Source organism: Delphinapterus leucas, chromosome 5 (assembly GCF_059928025.1).
Source record: "Delphinapterus leucas isolate spDelLeu-1000000601 "Yukka" chromosome 5, BTC_Dleu_Yukka2, whole genome shotgun sequence".
NCBI classification, from domain to species: Eukaryota; Metazoa; Chordata; class Mammalia; order Artiodactyla; family Monodontidae; genus Delphinapterus; species Delphinapterus leucas.
The window spans coordinates 37,517,568-37,536,221 of record NC_143133.1 but is presented as its reverse complement, the minus strand read 5'-3'; the positions used below and the strand labels follow the sequence as shown (position 1 = coordinate 37,536,221).

At 44.7% G+C, this 18,654-nt stretch overlaps 1 protein-coding gene across 2 annotated transcripts; it reads right to left on the bottom strand.

Moving 5' to 3' along the window:
- Window positions 1-201: 201 nt before the first annotated feature.
- Window positions 202-18,608, bottom strand: LYAR (Ly1 antibody reactive). Of its 2 annotated transcripts, XM_089911649.1 has the most exons (10): window positions 18,459-18,608; window positions 16,682-16,752; window positions 13,462-13,637; window positions 11,970-12,084; window positions 8,784-8,891; window positions 8,584-8,667; window positions 4,984-5,416; window positions 3,982-4,068; window positions 1,036-1,121; window positions 202-543 (listed from the first exon to the last, which is right to left on the bottom strand). In XM_089911649.1, the coding sequence occupies exons 3-10, from the start codon at window positions 13,581-13,583 to the stop codon at window positions 409-411; spliced, it is 1,170 nt and encodes a 389-aa protein (XP_089767775.1). In that variant the 5' UTR covers window positions 13,584-13,637; window positions 16,682-16,752; window positions 18,459-18,608; the 3' UTR covers window positions 202-408. The 2 variants fall into 2 exon arrangements, with proteins under 2 accessions (XP_089767775.1, XP_022422721.2); XM_022567013.3 differs by lacking the exon at window positions 16,682-16,752 and having other exon boundaries at window positions 18,459-18,607.
- Between the last annotated feature and the right edge of the window lie 46 nt (window positions 18,609-18,654).

Here is an 18,654-nt window from a genome sequence, read left to right as displayed (position 1 = left end):
GTGGCCTCTCCCGCTGCGGAGCACAGGCTCCGGATGCGCAGGCCCAGCAGCCATGGCTCACGGGCCCAGCCGCCCCGCGGCATGTGGGATCCTCCCGGACCGGGGCATGAACCCGCGTCCCCTGCATCGGCAGGCGGACACTCAACCACTGCGCCACCAGGGAAGCCCCCAAGTTATTTTTTGACCTGTCACATTTAAAAATATTTTCACTACCATAAATTTAGAACTTGGGACAAGAATATATTTTATTTTCTCATATAAGTTCTACCAAAAATATATTTTTTTCTTAACTTAAAAATACAGCTTTGGAAAGCAAAATTTGAGTTGTTATAATCATTACATGTTTTACAAACAGTTGTGAAAAGAGAAGATCAACGGAATGGATTCGATTTTTAAATATAAAAATGTTCATTTTAAAAGCTTGACCTTGTCCTTTAATAACTTCAAGGTGGGGTTCTTGCTGATTTTCTTGTTAAAGATGACCAGGAGTTCCTCTTCAGATTTGTGATGTTCATTTGTCACTGCATAATACTGAGCTAAAACCTTCACAAAGGAAAACAACTGTCAAATGGGTGTATTTGTCCTGAAAATTGATCTACAATGTTCTTTCTCTGACCCACAATAAGGCCGACAGTGACAAATGAAAGAACCCAGGTATTGGTTATACAGAGTGTCCTGCTCGTGACAATTCATGTAGCTATACACGTGTGAGCACTTGGCTGCATGTTTCAGACACTGATAAAAAGTTACAATGAGAAAAAACCATTGTTCTGCAATAATCAAAAGACAGCAACGTATCTAGAGCAGTAATTTTCATATTTAATGTAGGCTCTGCTCTGGCTGAGGAAGCGTGGATGGGGTCTGGCTCCGTCCCTTCCCCACAAGCCCTGAGGGGCTAAAAGGAGCAACTTGAAAGTCACTGAGACACACACATACACACTACAGTATTTCAGATTTAGAAAAACAGAACAAAACTGTACATTTTAAAATAACTGATTCTCCCCAGCTTACATATACCTGGTTCATACTTCATACCTTTTTCCTTAGCTTTTTGATTGTTATTTCGTTGTCTGGGGCCTGTTTCAGAACTGCTTTAATAGTTCCCTTCCAGTTGAATTTACCTACGATATAGAGAATTATATGTAAAACACTGTATTTTGTTGTACCACCAAAAGGGTTAAGAAACCATTTTTGCACCATCTATTTGCTGCTACCCAGGAATGAAGAAGCCCAGAACGGACAGGATGCCACAGTACCGTGGGGCAGATACCTGACCCGTCCAATCACAGTGGCCGAGAAGCGCTGACTACCATCCACAGAACTCATTCTTAGAGTGAGCAGGTTAACTAAGTACCATTAAGTACCACCATCCTATAAATTCCTATAAAAAAGTTAGGGCTTGTATCTAATGAACTTAAGATTTACTAAGGATCCACTAAGATCAAGGGGCTTTCTAAGCACAGTAAGCAAGGCAAAGATGAGCAAAAGGAGCTGAACCTTGAACCAGAGAGGACAGAGGACAGCCACAAATAATTACTGTCAGCAGGTTAGGACTCATCTCGGGAACCTCTGCTTCTGGGAAGATGAAGACATGTAGGCTGAAGATATATAATGCTAATGAAAGAAATCAAAGATTTAAATACACGGAAAGACATGCTATGTTCATGGCGTAGAAGACTCAACACAGTAAAGTGATCAATTCTCCCCAGATTGATATACAGGTATAATGCAATTCCTATATAAATCACAGCAAGATTCTTTGCAGACATAGGCAAGATTATTCTAAATCTTCTAATTCTGAAAAAGAATAAAGCGAGAGGAATAAGCCTACCCAATATCAAAACTTTGGCTATAACTACTCTAGTCAAGAATGTGTGGTGGAGGGACGGATACACAAACCAATGAGACAGAACCCAGAACAGAACTACACAAATATGCCCAACGGATATTTGACAAAGGTGCAAAAGCAATTCACTGAGGGAAAAGACAGCCTTTTCAACAAATGGTGTGGACCAACTGGACGTTGATGAGCAAAGAAATGAACCTTGAACCAAGTCTCATACCTCATAAAAATTAACTCAATGGATCATGGACTTGGATGTAAAAATCTAAAAGTGTAAGACATTTCGGAAAAAAACAGAAAAAAAGTCTTTGAGACTTAGGGCTGGCAAAGAGAGTTCTTAGATGACATCAAAAGTATCTCTTAAAGGAAAAACTGACAAATGAGGCTTCACCAAAATCAAAAACTTCTGCTCTACAAAAAGATACTGTTAAGAGGATAAAAGGACAAGCTACAGACTGAACAAAAACTTGCAAACCACATATCTCACAAAGGACTAGTATTTAGAATATATAAAGAACTCTCAAATCTCAACAGTTAAAAAAAAAAAATCTAACAATCCAATTTGAAAATGGGCAAAGAACAAGAACAGACAATTTAATGAAGAGATAGACAAATGGGAAATAAGTACATGAAAAGATATTCAACGTCATTAGGGATATACAAATTAAAACCACTGTGAGCTATTACTACATACCCATTGAAATGGCTAAAATAAAAAACAGTAACACCAAATGCTGGCCAGGGTGTGGGGAAACTGGACCCCTCACATATTGCTGGAGGGAATATTAAACGGTACAGCCACTCTCGAGAAAGTGGGCAGTTTCTTAAAAAACTAAACATGCAACTACCGTACCGTACTAGACAGCCATTGCACTCCTGAACATTTATTCCAGAAAACATGACGCATGTCCACAGGAAAACCTGTACATGCACTTTATTCATAATAACCCTGAACTGGAAATAACTCAGATGTCTGTCAACAGATGAATGGATAACCAAATTGTGGTACATTCACACCAGGCCACTGCTCACAATGAAGAGGAATGGATTATTGAGATGTGCAGCAACCTGGATGAATCTCCTGAGAACAATGCTGAGTGAAAAGAGCCAATCTCAAAAGGTTACATACTAAATGATGCCATTTATGTCACATTCTGAAATTATAAAATTATAGAAATGGAGAGGTAAACGGAGAGGTAAATGGAGATAAACGGACAGTGTTGACCTCTGGGGTAAAGGAGGGGGTGGGGCGAGAGGAAAGTGGGCGTGGCTATAAGAGGGCAGCAGGAGGGTCCTCATGGGGACGGGAATGTTTGGCTCTTGACTGTACGAGGTCAACGGCCCAGTGGTGTTCTGCCCTACAGTTGTGTGAGGTATCAGCCTCGGAGGAAATGGGGTAAAGGCTACAGAGGGACCCGTAAGTCTGTATTATTTCTTACAACTGCATGTGAATCTACAATTATCTCAAAACTGAAAATTTAACTTAAAAAAAATAAAAGAGAAGCTTCACATAATCAAAGTTACAAGCTAAGAAATCTAACCCAACTTGGGCAGTTGCTGAAGTTCTGTGAATAAAGTCTTGATTGCCATCAAGTCCTCAGGGCTGTTCTTGACTGGTAGGACCCTAGGGAGTGCTCTAGGCCGGAGCAGTGGGAACAGCTCTGCGGAGGGGGCAGCGTTTAAGAGGAACCTTGGAGCTGACAAGTGTGCACTCTGGCTGAGGGACGGGGTGGCTGTGGGGCTCCGAGCGCGGGGACAGCAGGGACAGACCCAGAGATGGGAGGAGGAAGAGCCAAGCCCGGCTGGACCTCAGGGTACTTCTAGGAGAGGATGAGAGGCACGGACAAGGAAGCAGGGAGAGCGAACAGGGCCTCAGAACCAGGGTTTATTTTAAGCTCCAAAGATAACACATGCTTCCAATCCAGACAGCTTTGCACTCCATCCTCAAAGCTGGACAGACCCTGTACGACCAACTCACACAGCTCTCGCTCATTACTTAGCAGTCACACCCTAGAGAACGGATTTTGCTTCAAGTTCTTCCACGTGCCTCCGGAGGGCATGACCATCGGATGGGCCCAGCTCTCCTCCTCCTCCCCCAGCCTAAAGAGGGCAGAGCTTCCAAATGATGGCAGCCATACCTTTTGCAGGAGCCTCATGGTTTTCCGGTTCTCCGTCCTCAGAATGTCCCGGGAGCTTAATCTTTTTCTTCTTAGAATCTGCTTCAACTAAGTAATTAGAAAGATTTAAAAAATTATTTCACATTTATACTAGCAGCTACCATTTAATGAGAGGCCTACATGGCCAGGCCCCTCACATCCATCACCCTGCTCATTCCCCAAGCACCCCAGCCCCGTGGGGTTTCTCCTCCAAGGCAGATGACAAAATGGGCAGTTGCGAGGTGATGGCACCTGCCCAGACTAAGTCCAGGACGGCCTGATCCCAAACCTTATGCTCTTTGCCTTACATGGTACAAAATGCAAGGTCTAACAGATTTTAGACATCCCAAACTCACAGCTTAAAAAGTATTTAACGGGCTTCTCTGGTGGCGCAGTGGTAGAGAGTCCGCCTGCCGATGCAGGGGACACGGGTTCGTGCCCCGGTCCGGGAAGATGCCACATGCCGCAGAGCGGCTGGGCCTGTGAGCCACGGCTGCTGAGCCTGCGCGTCTGGAGCCTGTGCTCCGCAACGGGAGAGGCCACAACAGTGAAAGGCCCGCGTACCGCAAAAAAAAAAAAAAAAAGTATTTAACAAACCCTGGGGGGCTTCCCTGGTGGCACAGTGATTAAGAATCCGCCTGCCAAAGCAGGGGACACGGGTTCGAGCCCTGGTCCGGGAAGATCCCACATGCCGTGGAGCAACTAAGCCCGTGTGCCACAACTACTGAGCCTGCGCTCTAGAGCCTGTAAGCCACAACTGCTGAAGCCCGAGCACCTAGAGCCCGTGCTCCGCAACAAGAGAAGCCACCGCAATGAGAAGCTCGTGCACCACAATGAAGAGGAGCCCCCGCTCGCCGCAACTAGAGAAAGCCGGCACGCATCAACGAAGACTCAACGCAGCCAAAGATAAACAAAAATAAATAAATAAATTTATAAACAAAACAAAACAAAAAACAAACCCTGGAGCATAAGCTAGCCACAAACCTTCCGAATGCTTCTGCTTTCTTTTCCCTAGACTGGTTTTTGTCTCCCCTTCCCGCTCCGCGCCTCCATCCACCGCCCCGTCCTGGGTGCACTCAGCCTTGCTCCTCTTCCTCTGGCTCTTATTCCCTGCAGAGCCGGCGGCCTCGAAGACGGCCTCCCCTGCAGCCTCCTGCTCGGCCTCCTGTCCTGCTTTGCGCTTCTTAGGCTTCTGACTCTTTGAATTCTCTTGGTGGTTTTCTAATTTTAGTTCTTTCTTTTCCTTTTTTCTCTTCTTCTGCCGTCCTTCCTTCCTTTCTCTCTTATTCTTCTTCGTCTCTGCTGGCTCTTCCATGCTGTCATTTGCTTTGGAGGACGCGACCTTGGCGTTGTTCTCTGCACGTGGTTTGGCCGCTTGCTCCAGCGGCTGCTGATCTTGCCCCTTACTGACTGGTTCCTTATTGTTAAGCGAAACCAAGAAACACATAAATACTCATTCCAGACACATATCATCTCATGTATCTACTGAATAAATTCTTCTAAGGAAATTTTTATTACTTACCATTTTACAACTGTGACCCCCACCAAAATAGTTAACACGTGGCAGTAAGTATACAAAAACGGAAAAAACTACCCACAGCCCACATTCCTCTCTGCACTTAACATTTTCATTCCACTGGAAAAGTGAAGAATCCGTATGCCACGTAAAAGCCAGACCTTTAATTCTGGCTCGCTCTTTGCCTTTTAGGTAGAAGATGAGCATGTAGGTGTGGCAGAAACCACCAGATTTATGCATCTGCAGCTCTGTTCATTACTAGCCAGGTAACTCAGGGCAAGTTATTTACCTGCTCCAAACCTATTTCCTCATCTGTGAAAAGACAGTTAGTGATATCTACCTGATACAGTTCATGTACGAATAAAATGAGAAAAGCGATGCTCAATAAAGCAGCCAGATGTACGGGAAGAGTTTTGTAAACTACTGAGTACTCAACAGAGGTGCCGTTATCATCATCAGTGTTTAGGTTGATGGTTACCCTTAGCGGACAGTCAGGGACACCTGGACAGGTATAAAGTGGAGAGTAAGGAACCATGGAAATGTGAGCTGGAATAAGATAACCTTCCCATTTACTGCACCACCTTATTCAAACCAGCACACAGATTGTTTTAAAAAATGACTTCAGCAAAGCCAGCCCCATTGCCTGCTGTCGTCTGACTATAAATATGCTGCAGTCTCTAGGCCTGCCCTTTCTCAAGAGAGGATGTGGAGCAATTCACTGAACTACTCGGGGAGCCCTGATGCATCTGGAGGGACAGGGGCTGGCGGCTCCTGGGCTGCTGCAGGTGTGGTGGACAGTCCGAGGCCAGGGCCCACCGTTCCATCTCTGTTAGTTAACGGCCAGGTGACTGGCACAAGTCACCGCAGTCCTCCTCCTTTGAGAAGCGAGGCCACAAGGGGGGAATGCTGCCCCCAACCTGGACCAAATGAAGGACTGGCTTTCACTGACAAGCAAGAACTCTACTGAGCTCCCGCCTCAGGCAACCCTTAATGCCCAGCCCCCGGCTCAAAGAGTAGCATTTAGGATATTAATACTAAAGATTAAATAGTTGTGGAGTTTTCTCAGCAGCAGTTCAGAGAAGTCAAGTCGTCCATGTACATGCGGGAGAGGCAGGGGATGAGTTCAGAAAGGATCTCAGGAGGAAGAGGGACACCCTGTCCTACAAGCTCCTTCCTAGGGTACAGTGTGTAGTGAGCATGATCACAACAGGGTCTGAGCGCCGCAGCCCTGAGACCGACCCGTTCAGTTAAGTCTCTAGCTGCTGCCTCGCCTCCACTTCCAAACCAATCCCCCAGCTGCTGGAAGAAGGCGGAGAGAGGGAGGGGAGAGAGCGAGGAAAGGAAGGAGGGAGGGAGACACACATTCACCCGCCCAGCAGCTACTCAATAAATGAGTAAACAAATTCACTCCCCATCTACTTCCTATTTCATTCCAGGCTCTCCTCCAACGTGGTCCCCTCAGGGACGACTTCACCGACTCTCTCCTGACAGAGCACCCTCCTTTACTCTCTGCCCCGTCTCCTGCCTCCCATTGCTTCCTGGCCCGTATCACCACCTGACACCATAGCATCAACCCTTATACGCAGCTGTCTGTCTGTCTCCCCCACTAGAATACAGCTCTGGAGGGCAGGCCTTGGGCCTGAGGATGGCTGCGTCCACAGTGACCAGGTGCGATGCACACCAGGGTACAGAGGGTGTTGCAGCTGAGGAGAATATAAAGTCTCCAGCCCAGCACCTCCGGGGCCTCTGAACTGTTTGCACCACAATCTCTAGGCACGTGCTGGGACATTTACTGCACAAAGGCAATGCAATAACAAGCCTCGTTTTACAGAGCTCAGAGTTTACCACGAGCTGCTTACTGGTTATTTTATTTAATTCTTAGTATGTTCACAGCTTTAAAAAGGAAAGTGGAAAACCCTTTTTTTTTGAACTCTGGAGTTAAACTAAGTAATTTTAAACTTTTGATCCTTAGTTAAAATGTAAATAACCTTTAAAAAGCAGGTGTCACATAACTGCCAATTAAATGATTGGTTGTAAGGTTTCAAAGGCCTAGTTTGTACGTTTAGAGACAAACGCTGGATATACTGCCAAGAGAAAGTTTCATTTTTCTCCCAATTTGTGGCCAAAACTATTCTCTCTACATAAAAAAGCAAATCAATTGCTGACAAGGTGACTAGAATAGAAGACCAGTCAGACCCCACTGTTTTTTTTTGAAACACTAACAATATGTCTCCAGATGGGACTTATGCTCCAAGTAGGAGCTAAGTGCAACTGAATTAATGAGAAAAATGTTTAACAATGTAACCAAGAATGTGCCTACAAGATATCAAAGTAAGACTCTCTGCATGTGTATTCCACGTCTGGGGCCTCTCTGATCAAACCATTTTGACTGAAGGTGGTTGACTCATTTACTCCAATGACTTCTCCGTCCAGCAGAAGGAAGGAGACCAGCACTTACCAAGTGCCCCCTACCTGCTGGGCATGAGCTGGGATGCCTGTATACCCTCATTTGCCTTCCGTGACCCCTCACCCCACACCTAAAAGAACACCTAGTCACCCTCTCTGTCCTCACCCTGTTTATTTTTCTTGGTGGCACTATCACACCTGAGATATTTTCTATTTTTTGTTTGGGGCCTGACACATATCAGGTACCCAGTAAGTACTGAGTATAAATACCCACTTTTATTTGAGATAAGGAAACTTAGGCTCAGAGAGGTTAAGTAACATGCTCAAGATCAAATGCTTGGCAAACAGCACAGCAGGGATTCAAACCAGGTCTGTCAGAAACCCGAAGGTCCTGTTCTTTCTAACACTTCCCGCTGCCTGATTTCTAAGCGGATCAATTCATGTTAGCTGGTACCATTAACAAACATTGGGATTAAATACCTTTCTCTGCACAATAAGGAAATCTTCTCTGCAGTGCACTGTTTATTCCTTCCCATTAATGAAGGCACAGAGAGGCTCTCTGAAAAAGAAGGCTGTTTTGACCTCCAAAAATAAGACATTCCCATTTCATTATTACCAATCATTTTTGCCACACTGCAAGTCTAGAGTGAGATCTGACTTACATTGCTGGAAGCTTCAGAGAAGATATTCCACACCTGCTCCAGGATGGATTCATTATGAACTTTTAAACTGTTCTTCATCCAATTCTGTATGAAAAAAAAAAGAAAAAACCCCACTTATCCCATATTCTGACAGGTATACATAAGCTGTCACCAATAGGCCCATATCCCTTCCATTCAAGGAAGTCATATCAAATACATACCTGAAATTTCGCCCTTTTCCTGGGAACGTTGTCAAAACCACTAATTTGCCCTAAAAGTTCCCTCACTCTGGGGCTGACATTGGGTCTTTTTATTAATTCATTAATTTTCTACAAAAAACGAAGATAAAACAAAAACAATAAATAATTGACAGATGAGTTTCACGGAAGTCAAACTAGCGGGTTCACACGTCACGTACAGATTTTGTATTAGTGTCTATGTTTACAAATTCAACATAGTACTGAAAGTCCAGAGCAATTAGGCAAGAAATAAAAAGCATCCACACTGGAAAGGAAGAAGTAAAATAATCTGTTCACAGATAACACAGTCTTATACGGTGCAAACCCAAAAGATTCCACAAAAAGAATCTTCAGGGCCAATTAACAAGTTCAGCAGTCACAGGATACAAAATCAACACTCAGAAATCAAGTTACATTTATATACACTAACAGTAAACAAATCGAAAAAGAAATTAAGAAAACAATTCCATTTATAATACCATCAAAACGAATAGAATGCTTATGAACAAAATAAACCAACCAAGGGGGTGAAAGACATATACCGAAAACTACAAAACACTGCTGAGAGAAATTAAAGATACAAATAAATGGAAAGATATCCTATGTCCATGAACTGAAGACAATATTATTAAGATGTCAGTACTACCCAAAGAGAGCTACAGATTCAAATGTAATCCCTACCAAAAAATGGAAAAGTTCTGGAGATAGATGGTGGTGATGGTTGTACAACACTGTGAGTGTACTTAGTTGTATATACTTTAAAATGGTAAACTATATGTCATGTATAATCTATCACAATTTTTAAAAACTGAAAGAAAAACATATAAACAAACCAAAAGTGATCAAAAGAATAAGACAAAAGTGGATATTCTAGGCACTAGGGAATAAATTTAAGATCAAGACAACAATATTAAAATCGAGCAAACAAACATGACATAGCAAGAACAAGAGATGAAAAATAAATAAGTGATCTAGAGAAAGGGCTTATGGCAATCACAGTGAAGGCAGAGGAAAAAGGTAATTATTAAAGTTAGGGAGATGGCAATCCATAAGAAACGTGGTCACTTATGAGCCAACAAATAAAGACAAATAATGCAGCTAAACAAATATAGTGCAGGAAAGGGTCCCTGCATTAGGGAAGAACTGCAGCTATATATAAAGAGACCAGAAAAAAACTGATACAGGATACAAAGAGGATAAGGCACCCAGGCAGAAAAACAAATCAAGAAAGCATGAACAAGGAAGAAGTCAGGCTAGCTCAGCACTGGCCAGAGCCACGTGCCGAACCAGAGGAGAAGCGTACCAGTGACCGAGTTTGGAGGAAGACACTGAGATCCATGCCAAATAGGGTATTTCCCCCTGACCCACTATCCACTCTCCGTGTGTAAGCACAGAGACATCGGGAAGGATGCTCGGTGAACATTAACACTGATGGGATTCCAAAATTCAATCTTTAAAAATGGAGAATTATTTAAGGAAAAGAATAAATACCCAAATCCATGTCTGTTGGACAGGTCGCAGCAGGACCCGTGCACTCTCCCAGCAGACCACATTCGGTCTCAGGTGTCTGCTGACGATGCCAGCTAGGGAGCTACAGAGGACTCAGATGGGCCGGTGCACCAGGACAGAATCCGGAACAAAGTGCTTGGATCTCTAATACAGTGGCACGGCTGCTGAAGCCTGACAGTTTAGAACAAGGGTGGGCAAACCTTTTCTGAAAAGATTTGAGGCTTTGCAGACCATTCAGTGTCTGTCCTAACTACTCAGTGCAGTCCGTGGAGCACTGAAGCGACCACAGACAATGTGTAAGCAAACGGGTATGGCTGGGTGCCAATAAAACTTCACAGAGAAGCGGTGGGCCGGACCTGACCTGTGGGCTGTACTTTGCTGACCTCTGCGCTAGAGGATTTCATTCAAGATGTGATGTCAACAGTCACAGAACTCACACACCAGGTACCTCCAGCTCAGGGGCCTAGGAATGTCATCCGGTACTCAGGGAGAGCAGACATAGGGCCCCGAAGTATGGCTGATGGCCGCCAGCCCAAATATCTCAGTTAAGGCAGGGGGTCTCACTAGCTTCTCAGTCTGCACTGGCAGACTTTGTTAGTCCTTCGTGAACCGATTTTCCCTCCCAGGAGTTTTCTAACTCAGTAAGCGGGTCAATATCAGAAAATCCACATTTAAACTCTGTCATCAAAGAGAGTAACTATTTATTTGATTTCCAGGAAAATACAGAGTTTCCACACAGAGGACATTTGTCTTTTCATTCTCCTACCTTCCTTTCTGAATCTTTCCTCCTGCTACTCTTCTGTAAACGGTGAATAACATACTGGAAGTTATACCTCAGTAAACTAGGGATTTCGTTGCTTTTGCCACTTTTATAATGTATGCTTTCATTTTATTTTAGAAGTAGAAAATTCCTCCCATTTATGAAGATGTCTCTGTTTTGCCCGACTCTGATGACAGACGCCACAGCTTAACACAGTTTGAGTTATAAACGTTGCATCATCACTAGATGCAGATACAGATTAGAAAGCTTCCGTTCGGTTTCGTAGCCAAGGGAAAGTCAGTGAGAATTTGGAAATATTTTTGCAAGAAATCTGCAAAACGTGTAGATTAAAGACAAAATACACTGCAGTTGCACTGAAAGAGAAATAAAGAGCTCTATCCTAAGACGTGATGTTTCTGGGTCTTGCCTGCACGGATGATAACATTTATTCTTGGTTTCTTAGGTGTCCCAAGAAAGTAGAAGATGTCAGATGAAGCTTTTTGATGACTTAGATCTTACAGGGCTTCCCTGGTGGCGCAGTGGTTAAGAATCCGCCTGCCAATGCAGAGGACACGGGTTCGAGCCCTGGTCCGGGAAGATCCCACATGCCGCGGAGCAACTAAGCCCATGCGCCACAACTACTGAGCCCGCGCACCTAGAGCCCATGCTCCGCAACAAGAGAAGCCACCGCAATGAGAAGCCTGCACACCGCAATGAAGAGTAGCCCCCGCTCTCCGCAACTAGAAGAAGCCCGCATGCAGCAACAAAGACCCAATGCAGCCAAAAATAAATAAAAATAAAAACAAATTAAAAAAAAACAACAGTTGAAGTCTTTAAAAATAAAGAGATACAGTCCAAGTAAAATAATAATAATAATAATAATAAAAGGAAGACCTTACCTGAATCCATGCCTGCTGTTTAACATCACCTTTGTGGGTTTTACCTTCATACCCTTTGCCACCATACTTCTGATCTTCGCTTATGCATTTCACATGGTTTTTATAGTCGTCACCCCTTAAAGTGAGAAAGTTCCACCGTTAGATTGATTCTCAAATTGGAGTCTCTGTCTAAAGCTACCACGCTGCCCCAGCCTTCTGCCGTCCACACTTACATTCACATCTGTGCTCTGCACAGCCATCCCACCTCTTTCACTTACTATACTGGTAACCTCCTGGTCACATCACATTTTCCTTCTTCCCAACTGTTCAAAACCCACCACCAAACTTTCCACCCAGTTTTATATACAAATGTCTTAAAATCAAATTGATAGGCAGCATTTTGTTTTTAGTCATATGTGAATATATACTAAATAAAAAAGGAAAGAATTCTCTACAACAGGGTGGCTTTATCTTAAATTACAAAACCTGTAGGACTTCCTGGTAATATAGTAGGCAATCAATTATCAGTTGTAGACTAAGTTAAAAGGTGGTGTAAAATGGTGGTATCAGGTCACAAAAAAGATCTAGGAGTCTTGGAAAAAAAGGAAACCTGATTCTGTCTCAAACGGTCTTTCTAAAGCTCTATGCGGTCCTCAGGGAAACGTGGGAGCAAGGTTGAGGGCAAAGTCCCCTAAGGAGAAACCACCCAATTTTCACCTGTTCTATATATCCCTCCTCCTAGGATTAGGTATGAACGAAGACTTTAGCAGTTTCCAAACTTTTTTTTTTTCCTTTTTTTAAATATCACTGCTTTAGAAAGAAATTAAAAGGGACTGTCAGCAAATATTCCCCAAATGCCATAGAGGCCATTAGGACGGATGCACCAAAAATGACCTTTTTACCTGAACCCTCTGAAGCTGAAGGGAATCAGTATGAGACTGAGGTTGGCCAACTACAAATGACCCTCCCGAAGAAACAGGGACGAGCAAGATCCATCCTGCACCCTCCCCTCAGTCCTCCCCTTTCCAGAGACCCTCTCAGTGGAAGCACCTGACACACGGGGGGCCAGGAGCTTCACCGCCACCATCACCACCGATTTTCTAGGGAGGGCCGAGCCTCTTCTCCCAGATAGCTCCTCCACTGTGAATTAATAAATTCATTTTCCGGTCTATAAATCCATTTCTTCACTGTGATCAGCACACCACGCCCCTGAAACCCTACTCCACATGGTCACCTCCCTGGGTCTGGTAACAGTGCCAAGGACACAACAGCAAGTGTCACAGACTGATCAGATCATGACCGAACCCATAATTCCCTTTCCCTGAGTCTTCCCTTTAAATCATCCTTAAAAGGCAAATGGTCTTGTAAGGCACTTTTAATTTTTTTTCTTAATTTCTTTTCTCAAATTTGCCTCTTGCTTATTCTTTTTTTTTTTTACTGCTTTGTGGGACCAGGGGCTCCATAATTGGTCTGGACCTTTACTATGGATCTACCTGAATTCTGTGGAACTTACCAGAAGTCTTTACCACAGTCAATGCAGGAAAGACATTCACAGTTTCTGCAAAGAGCCACATGCTTTTCTACTTGTATTTTCTTCACTGATTCACCACATGCATTGCATGTAAAAAATACCATTTTTAGCTAACTGATTAAATATTTTTTTATCCAAGACAGGTTTTAAGTCTTATCCTAAAAAAAAATCAAAAAGGAAAAAAGATAATTATCATTGTAGTCTGAAACTTCTTTTCCAAATATACAATTCAGACAGCTAGCTTTTCACATGAAAACAACACCACAACTGAATCAAAGTTGATCAGCAATCTGCATAAACCTCTACCGCCACATAAGTAAAATTATAATCAACAATAATAATATGGCTAACTTTTGTTGAGTGCTTATCATGTGCTGGGCTCTATCCTAACAGCTTTAAGCAAGCTAATGAACTTATTTAATCCTCACAGCAACCCTATGAGGTAAGGACTATTACTGTTCACAATTTACACGAGGTATTGGGACTCAGAGAGATTAAGCAATTTGCCCAAGGTCACACAGTAGCGGAACCAGGATTTAAGCTTCACAGGCTGTCTCTAGAGATGAAGAGTTTTGGGGGCGTTAAATGAAATATCCTACCTTTCCCAATAACTTAAAGTGCATACATGCGTTCTCTTTCTCTCTAATGCCTCTACGTATGCGCTGCAAATTATTTCAAGTCCCCAAATACAATAAGAACACAGCAAAAGTGGAACTGAGGAAGGTTTAGAAAGTGGACAAGAGGCCTAAAAATAATTTCTATAAGCACAAAAAACACTCCTATAGGCATAACTATGTACCCACCAGATGTTAAAAATGAGGATGTGCCTCTCGGTTTTAATGGACAGGAGTAGGTGTGGCTCCCTGTCAGATCAATAAGAAAGAAATGGGACCATATTCAGGTGTCCCAATGCTGGGTGCTGCATTACTGGAGGGTGTTCCCAAACCCAAGTGTCCCGAGCACTGCCCCATGATTAAGTGGGTCCACACCTACACATAACTACCATTTAAAAAGTTCACGAAGATGCTATTGTGCTCAACAAAACATGAATTCACCTAAAAGTGTGACAGAAGTCATAGTAACTTTCCAGGGTTATATAATTTTTTATCACTAGATTCTAAGAGTGTTGTCATTTTACATTATAAATAAGTTTCACAGCAAAAATATTGAGAACAATTGTTTAACCCAGCACTTTCTTCCTCATGGTGAAGGTAAGGATCAAGTAAACTGATACAATTTGTTTCCGGATAAGACTCCATTCGAGAATCCTTCAGCACAAATGAGTGACTCCTGGGTCGTGGAAAATTCTCATGTATGAAATCACTGTCTCTCCTCCACTCCCACGTTCTGAGTCACTGCTGGAGAGGACATACCTAAGCAAGGATCAGGGCTATTCCCATCCATTCAACCCTGAATGGAAATGTACATCCTGGCTGCAACTCCAGGGTTTACAGAGGCCCAGCTGATCTCTCTTGGGGGTCTCTTGCCCCGCAGAGCACTGCTGGATGTCAGTTTGCCTGATGTGCTACACACAAAACGCGGGTCCCTGACCCCAGGACCCCTTCCTCAGCTCACCATCAGGGTTACATGTGGTCAGCTACAGCCTAGCAGAGAATCCAGAGGAAAACAAACCTGACTGTTCTGGGATGTGCACCAACAAAGACCATCTTCTCACCTGATTATGGTAAAGACATGTGAAACAGTCACAAGTCCTGGGGGGCTGGCATCACTTGGACTATGACCTATTCCCCCGAAGCCAGCATTCTGTACCCAGCAGAAGGATGATAGATTACTGGCAGGCAACAGAGCAGCCACCCTGCCTCACAAGGAGAACAAGGCCAGAACAAAAGCCCACACCACACTGTCAAATAAATAGTCTCTAGCAGCACTTTGGTCTAAGAATGAGAGTAAATCACTAATTAATCACCAAGAAATTGGCTGTCATTGTACACACAAGGTAGAAGCAGCTGCGATGAGCCAAATTATCTGCTGGAAAATTTAGAAGTACTTTCATAAGGAGATTCAACAATGAAAAAAATACCCCCTCAAACTGAAGCTATGGACGGGAGCTTTCCAACCTTCATTTTTGAGGTCTATTCTGTATCTTAATCAAGGGGGAGAGGGGAGGGGAGGAGGCTTAGGCAAGTTTTGAGATCCAGTTGGGAGGTGCAGGCTGCAGTGGAAGGTCAGGAATTAAAGGCCTGAAGAGGACCGCTGGAGACAAAATTTATCAACTCAAAGAAGCCAGTGATGTTGACAAAAAAAGATGCTTGGAATATCTGTGTAAAACATGTTTTACCTCTGGGGATTAACCATACACAGTGTGAACATCAGTTCAGGCGAGGATTAGAATTTGGTCACGTGTCCGTCAGAAAAATACCCCTCCAAACGTTTTCATTTGGTCTTTCGTGGCATACGTTTACATTTAGAAATCTGTTGCGATTCTTTAAAAGGTAGAATGGGTAGCTTGCACAGTAAGCCAGAACTCAGTCTCACAGTGCCTCTGGATTTTTAGAGCCATCACTGCGTTTTTAGAGTTGATGAGCAATGGGGGCAGTGTGGCCACCTGCTTGCTAAGGAGATAAGGTCTGTAAGGAGCTTACCCCTTTCTTTTATGCAGTAAACACTTGCCTGTGTGCCTGTGTGGGGAGAGGAGGGAGGGGCTGCAAAACAGCAAGCCCAAAGCCACCCTAACTGCACAGCCTGCCTGGCAAGCCTGAGCGCAGGGCTGACAATTTCAGAAGTGCAAACGCTACAAACTTACAAGAAGACATCCTGTGAAAATTCAGCTCCTCTAATTGAAGATAGCACTGCACTTCCTGAAACAAAAGACTCAACTCATTCAAACTTCACAAGACTAAATAAATGTGGAAGAAATTTAAATAATTAAACTTTCAAATGATGTTTTTGGTAAATTTGTAACATTTGTAGCTCAGAGGCTAGAAAAGCTAAAAACATGCCGCATTAAGACTTTTAGGACACCTGTCTACTGGGTTCAGGTGCCATATATGACATGACCGTCCATTTAAAGGAAACCTAAGTCTTTAGCCTAAAGCCAGGCCACACTGGGCAAGGAGACCACCCTTGTCACAGCAGAGTATGATGGGTATTGGACAGTAGCGCTGAGTTGATGGGCAACAGACAGCATCAGTACGGGGCTGGGAACTTGTGAAGCAATCCAGGCACCTCAGTCTCCTCTTACCAAGACGGTGGCCGAGTTCTGTTGACCTGGGCCTGGAGTCAGGGCCAGAGGATCTGAGCTGGAGCCCGCATCTGCCAAGTGAAAACTAAATGACCTCGAGGTACCTAAACTTCGCAGATTCTGTTTATCTGTAAAATGGGTCTATTATCTATCGTAGAGCACTGTGTGAAAAGTTAAATAAGATCCAGATGTCAGTGATGGATCCTTATCCAATGGTAGAATTTCTTGTGATCTATTAATCTGCACATCAGTGACATGGCTCCCAGTCACCTCCAAACACATGCTTCTTTAAATGTGACCCTCAGTCCATCCATCCATCTTCATAAACTCTCTTTAGTCTCCTATGGCTCCCCACCCCATGGGTGCCCACGCTACTGCCCTGTTCCCTGATGACATGAACTCAGGTTTGTTCTGGGATTGTATTTGAGGTGATTTTTTACCTTCCTCCCTACACATTTTTGTATTGGTTATTAAAAAAAAAAACCACTATTCTTAAAACATTCCTTCGCATACACACACAGACCTAAACCCCATTGCCACCATCACACACCGAAACAGCCCACCTGAGGGGCCAAGCTGTCAACAGCCCCCAGTGAGCTCCGTGGCCTTGAGCACTCAACCCTCAGAACTTAAATTCTCCCATCTGTGAAACAATGCATCTGGTCATCTAGGCCAGCCCTGAACCCCTTGGGGGGTGGCGGGGAAGAGGGAGAATTCCAAGAAACGAAGGGTATGGTGAAAGGGAAGGACAGACAAGTACAAACTGTCCACCATCACACCTAAACCTCTGAATGTGGGGTGATGAGGGTCTGGATGTGCACTCAGGGAGGACCTCTCCCTTGCTCTGCAAAAACTCTAGGAGGCAGGTACACCCATCTCCACTGGACAGATGAGCCAGCTGAGCCGGGAGAAGCTGAGCCGTGTCTCTCTGCCTCCCAGTTCCAGTCTCACACCCTCCCCACACACTACATCACCAGCACGGGTTTAAACACTGGTGTCGTAACTATTTGTGCAAGCCCACCTGTCAGGCACTATGCTAGGCACTGGTGGGGAAGGCTGGGGCCGCTCTTTGAATAAGTCCCAGATGGGCCCTCTGCAGGAAAGGCAGCCTTGCACGCACTCACACCCCACTTCATGCCCCTAATCTCTCCTCAGAGGCAGGGGCTGCAGAAAATCCTGACATTTATTGAGCATCTACTATGTGCCAAGCCCTATCATAGGCGGTTAACACGTTTGGGCTCATGTAATCCTTACAAGAATTCTCTGAGTTAGATTCTATATTATTCCCTTTTGACAGACCAGGCACCAAGTGGTTCAGTAACCTGCAGCAGGTCACACGTACAGTTAGTGGCAAACCTGGATTCACACGCAGCTATTCTGGCCCTAAGTCCCGGGCTCTCAACCACTATGCCCTAAGGCCTCCTCCTTTGGGACCCAGCTCCCCAAGACTCAAAGAAGGCAAGCGCCTCGTCCCCAACATGCCTTGCAGCCCAGTCCAGCGGTGACCAACCATCCTGGCTGCAAACCCCTCTGTGGGTTCAAGGCACGGGGGCCTTTCCATTTTAAAACCCGGAGGGATTGGTCATCCCAAGTCCCGAACTCCTTCCACTTCCCCAGAGTACGAATGGGACCTGAATGCATTTCCTCCTTCCATGCGTATACGCCAAAAGAGAGACTCTCTAACGGTGGAAACGCAGGCATCGGCCACAGCGCGTCCCCCGCCCCACTCTCTGAGCCCCAGCCTACTAGGTCGGACCTCTGGGCCACCGCCCCTCACCTCTGAGCCAGCGCCCGCCAAAGGTTTCAACCGGCCGCGAGAGCACGTGGAATCGCCACCGCCCGCCCAGCGGAGCCGTCACCTCCCTCCAGAGATTCCCCCAGCAAAATTCGCTTCTGCGCCTTCCTGCGCGCCGCGGCCACACCTCCTGGCGGAAGTGACGCAACCGGAAGCCGGAGGCGGATCGTGCTGGCCG